General features: G+C 44.0%; 1 protein-coding gene across 5 annotated transcripts in view; it reads right to left on the bottom strand.

The window, feature by feature from the left end:
* Positions 1–363: 363 nt before the first annotated feature.
* The window catches only part of LOC135904266 (monocarboxylate transporter 12-like), a 62935-nt gene continuing 57298 nt past the window's right edge, over positions 364–6000 (bottom strand). For all 5 annotated transcript variants that reach the window (XR_011512020.1, XR_011512021.1, XR_011512019.1 and 2 more), the window contains one exon: positions 364–560. Coding sequence is in view for 1 of the 5 variants with exons in the window: in XM_070533592.1 (XP_070389693.1) it covers positions 400–560 (161 nt within the window). In the remaining 4 variants the exon portion in view is untranslated. The remainder of the gene's footprint in view (positions 561–6000) is intronic.

The raw sequence follows: 6000 nt of genomic DNA, 5'->3' as shown, positions 1-6000 counted from the left end.
TGGCCTTGCACAGACACGTTGGTCCATCTTGAAACACCTTAGGAAAGCCAAAACGATGCTGGACCGCCAGCAACCTACAAAGTACTTTGCTAACATGGGATTCCCAAGGTGCGCGGGATCTATAAAAATTCTTACTGCTTAGACCCTTTAATTGCCGAACTGATATGCAGCGCGCAGCTCAACCGCACAACATTAAGCAGCCTGTAAAATTTAAAAGCCATTGTTCAGGCTACTGCTGTTTTGTGCCGATTTTAAACTGCCGTCTGCTCTTTCACAATAGCATGGTATGTTGAATTCTTCGAATAGGCTCAAGCCTAATTGAATTGGCTGGCATTCACAAGAAAGTCAGATAGGTTCATAAAATACTGAAGCCCGACCAAGCAATTGGCTGCCATACATTTACTCCGCCGTTGCCTCGACCGACAAAGCGTTGCGCTTGAGTTTATTTTTTCTTGTACTTGAAACCCACAGCCAACCAGTGAGAACAACAGATGTGAAAACCATTCCGCCCATGAAGTGGAAGAGTCCGCTGTATGATCCATTTGCGTCCCGGAAATACCCTGCGCAGAAGGGAACCGAAAAATCCAGTTTATTAGGCTTCCATATTTTCCAGAATTGTCGTGCGATGATTCTAGCCGCGTTTTATCAAAGGGGCTTTATGTCCTTTAGAAGCAAAAGTCGGCTCGAATCTCACTTGTACCACGATAGCCAAGGAAGAAAAAAAGGAAGTGTGCCCTGTTGCCGACGTTGTGCCGTTCAAATGATTGTAAGTTACTTTACAATATCTACGAGTGCACGATTCAAATGAAAACTGTAAAAGAGAAATAAAATTGTGAAGAATTATTCCAATTTACGTTCAATCAGGTAAACGTGCTTGGGTGAATTACTAATATATGGTAGCGCGCTGCTGCAACGCAGCACAATGAAGCAGCATCAGCGCGTACATCTCGACATAGTCGACATTCAAAGCGTTAGGGCAGCAGTTCGTGATCTGTTTTCTGAGGGGCGAAGGTTCTAAAGTTATTCACATTCATCGCAGGATGAATGTGACAGTATTTTGTGTTTGTCCGTGCAGAAAGCATCATATTGTTATAGAAATGTTAAAAGCGGCACAACTTCCGTTCAAGACGCCCCGCGGCAAAGCCAGGCACACCGCTTAGTTCTGTTCCCTCAATTCTCAGGGGAAAAAAAAGGCGCTGACTGTATCTTGGGATAATAATAATATTATTTGGAGTTTTACGTGCCAAAACCACTTTCTGATTATGAGGCACGCCGTAGTGGAGGACTCCGGAAATTTTGACCACCTGGGGTTCTTTAACGTGCACCTAAATCTAAGTACACGGGTGTTTTCGCATTTCGCCCCCATCGAAATGCGGCCGCCATGGCCGGGATTCGATCCCGCGACCTCGTGCTCACCAGCCCAACACCATAGCCACTGAGCAACCACGGCGGGTGCATCTTGGGATGTTACTTTGAAAGAATAGATGGTATAATTAATGACGTGCAGTTCACAGGCGACGGCTACGCAAAGGCTCCGGAGCACGTGACCTATCCGAAATTTTCCGCGACGGGGCGGGGGAAAGGGGGGCGCATTGCCTCCCGGTGATGCCGAAACCTAGATTCCGCCCCCTCCCCCCCGTGAAGTGTCATTACCAAAGTTCTGTCACCCACATCAGTTGAGGTTTATTTTGAGTTGCCTCTACCATAATTATCACTTTGAATTTTATTGTGGCTAAAAGCTTACTGCATCATTGTCGGTGCGAGGGTGCAGAGCTTTTATTCCACGGTATCGCCTAATTTCTGCCAATCTTAACAATAGGAGGACAAGCTCATTAGAAGCACCAGAGGGGGCTGCCTGCCGTATTTTCTCACTTCAATATTTTTTTTAATTTCCACTCTGAACACCATGCCCAAACACAATATATTTATATATAGGCACAGGAAAAAGTTTACTATATTTTTTCAAGAGACGAGGTAGCCAACTAACAATTATATGTAATGGTATAGATAGCCTGTGCCTAGACAAGGAATATGTTGCTTTATGGTAACCTCGCTTCAAATTGTTTTGCGTGTTCTTTTGATCTTGAAAAAAAAAACATCAGACTTCAGTGACTCTTTGGAGAGAGTATTTTAGCGAAAGCGTGTCAAGTGCACGTCAATGGTATGCGTCTCAGCATTGCCTCTCTTTCCAGTAGGCAAATGCTAAGGACTCACTAAAAACTCTAATAATAAATAATTGTAATTGACATCGTTTACTAGGAATGGAAACTTCGCCACTTGCACGGCGACGTCACACACACATACACAAACATATATATATATATATATATATATATATATATATAACAGGTGGAGTGACGTATGAAGCACACAGTACCAATACTGTGAAAGACGAAACTAACTTTTATTGGGCGATCCTGTGCCCACAAAAACAGGCTACACTTAAACGACGGCGACGTCGGCGAACACAGTCGGCGATCGTCAAAATCTTATCAGCGGGTCAAGCGCGTCGGCTTTTATAGATCAGTCGTCAATTGTTCCAGAGTAACCGCTGGGACCCGCGTGCCTTCCACAAAGTTCTACACCAGTCGCGTCGCGCGTATATGCCATCAGATTACACAAGGTTCGGCGTCAACAGACAGCGGATAGAAGCATCGATAACACTCTAGAAACTTCCGATACATGTAGACGCGTCCTGCGCTGAGCGATAACATTTCTTAGACGCTACAAACGCGCACCCATAAAAGACAAACGAGTTCACTTGTCAATATATATATGCTGGGTGATATATATATATATATATATATATATATATATATATATATATATATATATATATATATATATATATATATATATATATCACCCAGCAGCCAAAGAGAGGTCAAGAGCCGAGTTCACTCGAAATAAGATTCAATAGCAGTCATGCGCTGCAACGCTAATACTCGAGCTCAGAGGGAAAAAGAAGAGAGGATGCTGTTTCGCCAGAAAGGCGAAGCAGTGTGAATGATAGCGAAGTATAAAACAATAACCTAAAGAAACATTTTCACCGTATCAATCCGGGTCAGGGCCGCACCCCTCAACTTGACCGCCAATATTAAATAAATATCCAACCGATAAGCAATCGCGTTCGGTGCGCTACTTCAGGTCGCGCTCAGCAGCGAATTCCGCCGTAATCCACCGCGGTGGATTACGGCGGATTTCATAGAAATAGTTGGAGAAATTAGGCCAACTGGCCCGGTCCCATGTAAGGCTCGTCAAAATTACGACAAGTGCGACCCTTGCACGAGTCTATAGGTTAGTTTTATTGGCTACATAAATTCTGCTAAAAAATCATTTAATAATTAAAATAACAAGCTTAGTGCAATTCACGGACCATGCACACCAGTAAAAATCCTACTGGGAGACCACGAGCACTCGCTGTCACAATGCTGGCGTTATGAAGAGCGCTGGCAGCGGGTTCGAACAGTTCGTACGGTCGAGCGATTCACCGCGACTACGCAAGTTAGATTCAACATCATGGACTGTGTATTTCTCATTATCGTCATTCTCAGCCTATCTTATGTTCACTGCAGGACGAAAGCCTCTCCCTGCGATCTCCAATTACCCCTGTCCCGAGCCAACTGATTTCAACTTGCGCCTACGAATTTCCTAATCTCATCACCCCACCTGGTTTTCTGCCGGCTGCATTTCCTCGACTGCACCTCGACGGCACTTCCCTTCTTTTGGCACCCATTCTCTAACTCTAGTGGCCCACCACTTATCTACCTTACGCACTACATGGCCTGCCCAGCTCTATTTTGTTCTCTTATAGACAATTAGAATATGTGCTATCCCCGTTTGCTCTCTGGTCTACACCGCTACCTTCCTGTCTCTGAACTTTACGCCTAACATTCTGCGTTTTCCCGCTCTTTGCGCGGTCCTTAACTTGTTCTCAAGCTTCTCTGCCAGTCTCAAAGCTTCTGCCCCGTATGTCAGCACGGGTAAAATGCACTGATTTTACACATTCTTTTTCAGCGAGAGTCGTAAGCTCCCGGTCAAGACCTAGCAATGACTGCAGTGTGCAGTGCAACGCATTTTTATTCTTCTGTACATTTCTTTCTCTTGATCAGGTCCCCTGTGAGTTAGTGACCTAGCTAAGCGTCATCCACCAACTCCAGAGGCTGACTGGCGATGCGGAACTTCCCTTGCTAGGTTATTGATAATTGTCTTTAACTTCTTCATATTAATCTTCAATTCCACTGTTACTCTTCCTCTGTTAAGGTCCTCAATTATTTGTTAGAATTCGTCCCCTGTACTGATGAACAGGACAATGTCATCTGTAAACCGAAGGTTGCGATATTCGCCGTTGATCCTCACTCCTAAGCCTCCCCAGTTAATTTGGTTGAATAGTTCTTGCAAGCATGCTGTAAATAGCATTGGAGAGATTGTGTCTCCTTGCCTGGCCTCTTTTTTATAGCTATCTTTTTACTTGTGTCGAATCAAGGTAGCTGTGGCATCTTTATAGATATTTTTCAAGACAATCACGTATGCCTCTTGTGCTCCTTTATTAGGTAATGCCTCTATGACTGCTAGTACCTCTACTGAATCAAACGTCTTTTCATAATCTATGAAAGCCATATATAGAGGTTGACTGTGGTCAGCATATTTCTCGATTACTTGATTGACGTTATGAATGCGACCCGTGATAGAGTATCCTTTCCTGAAGCCAGCCTGTTCTCTCGGTTGGCTGAAGTCGATTGTTGCCCTTATTGTACTGAAAATAATCTTGCTGAATGTTTTATACAACACTAAAAGCAAGCCAACGGGCCTATAATTTTTCAATTCTTTAACGGGCAACGTGACGTTAGGGGTACAGACAGTCGGGAGTGTCCTTCCTCGTACAACGAACTTTCTGAGCACATTTACTTGGCTCGGAGTATCTAGCCCGTACCATACTTTAAACTGAATGGACCACAGGTTCTAACACTAAGACTTCTACTGACCGGGGCATATCCGAAAACCCTACTTCTTCACAGGATTTACCCCGAAATTCAGACAACAAATGCGCGTGCACTATGCAGTGACTCAGCGAACTTAGATCACATGCTCTGCCGGTGTGACGCCTTACGCGGCGATGAAAGCAGCACTTCTTCACGCTGGCATGCAGTTCTACGCAGCCCCAACCTCTAAGAACAGTAATGGGCTGTCCAACGTACGACTCGCGACGTGGCACAGAGGCTCGGCCTTTGTGTTCCGACGTGGGGGCGGCCCGCTGCACTCTAACACACGCCCTAAAGAACCACAATACAGCTCATCCACCCATCCACCCGCCTCTTTTGTGGATTAGTATAACGTTGGCATTCTTTTAGTGCTCTAGAAACTTCAAGTCGTGAGACATTTCAGCCGCAAACTTTTCAGGAATATCTCCTCCATCTTTGATTAAATCGACTGTTATTCCATCTTCTCTTGCTGCTTTTCCCCGGTTCACGTATTGCAAGGCGCTTCTAACTTCATCCCTAGTTACAGAAGGAGCCTTTTTATCCTGTTCATTACTGGTTCGAATGGAGGTACCCTGGCTGCTCTTAGTACTGTACCATACTTAGTAAAGTACAGAATTATTCCGCTGCTTTTACTATATACTCGAAATTGCTGATGATATGACCCTGCTTATCTTTCACTGCATATATCGTGACTTATCCTATGTCAAGTTTTCTTCGGACTGATTTCATGCTGTGTCAATTTTTTTTTTCTGCTTCCACAGGCTTTCTCGGGTTATAATTACGAATATAGCTTCTCCTTGTTGATCAGTTTTGATAGTTAGGTATACCGCTGTTTTTACTATATGTTCGAAATTGCTGATGATATTACCTTGCTTATCTTTCATTGCATATATCGCGGCTTATCTTATGTCACATTTTCTTCTGACTGATTTCATGCTTCGTCCATTTTTTTTTCTGCATCCTCGGGCTTTCTAGGGTTATAATTTCGAATATAGCTTCTCCTTGTTGATCAGTTTTG

Source organism: Dermacentor albipictus, chromosome 2 (assembly GCF_038994185.2).
Source record: "Dermacentor albipictus isolate Rhodes 1998 colony chromosome 2, USDA_Dalb.pri_finalv2, whole genome shotgun sequence".
Classification (NCBI taxonomy): domain Eukaryota; kingdom Metazoa; phylum Arthropoda; class Arachnida; order Ixodida; family Ixodidae; genus Dermacentor; species Dermacentor albipictus.
Note: the sequence above shows the minus strand (reverse complement) of the source record. Positions and strands in the feature narration are given on the sequence as shown.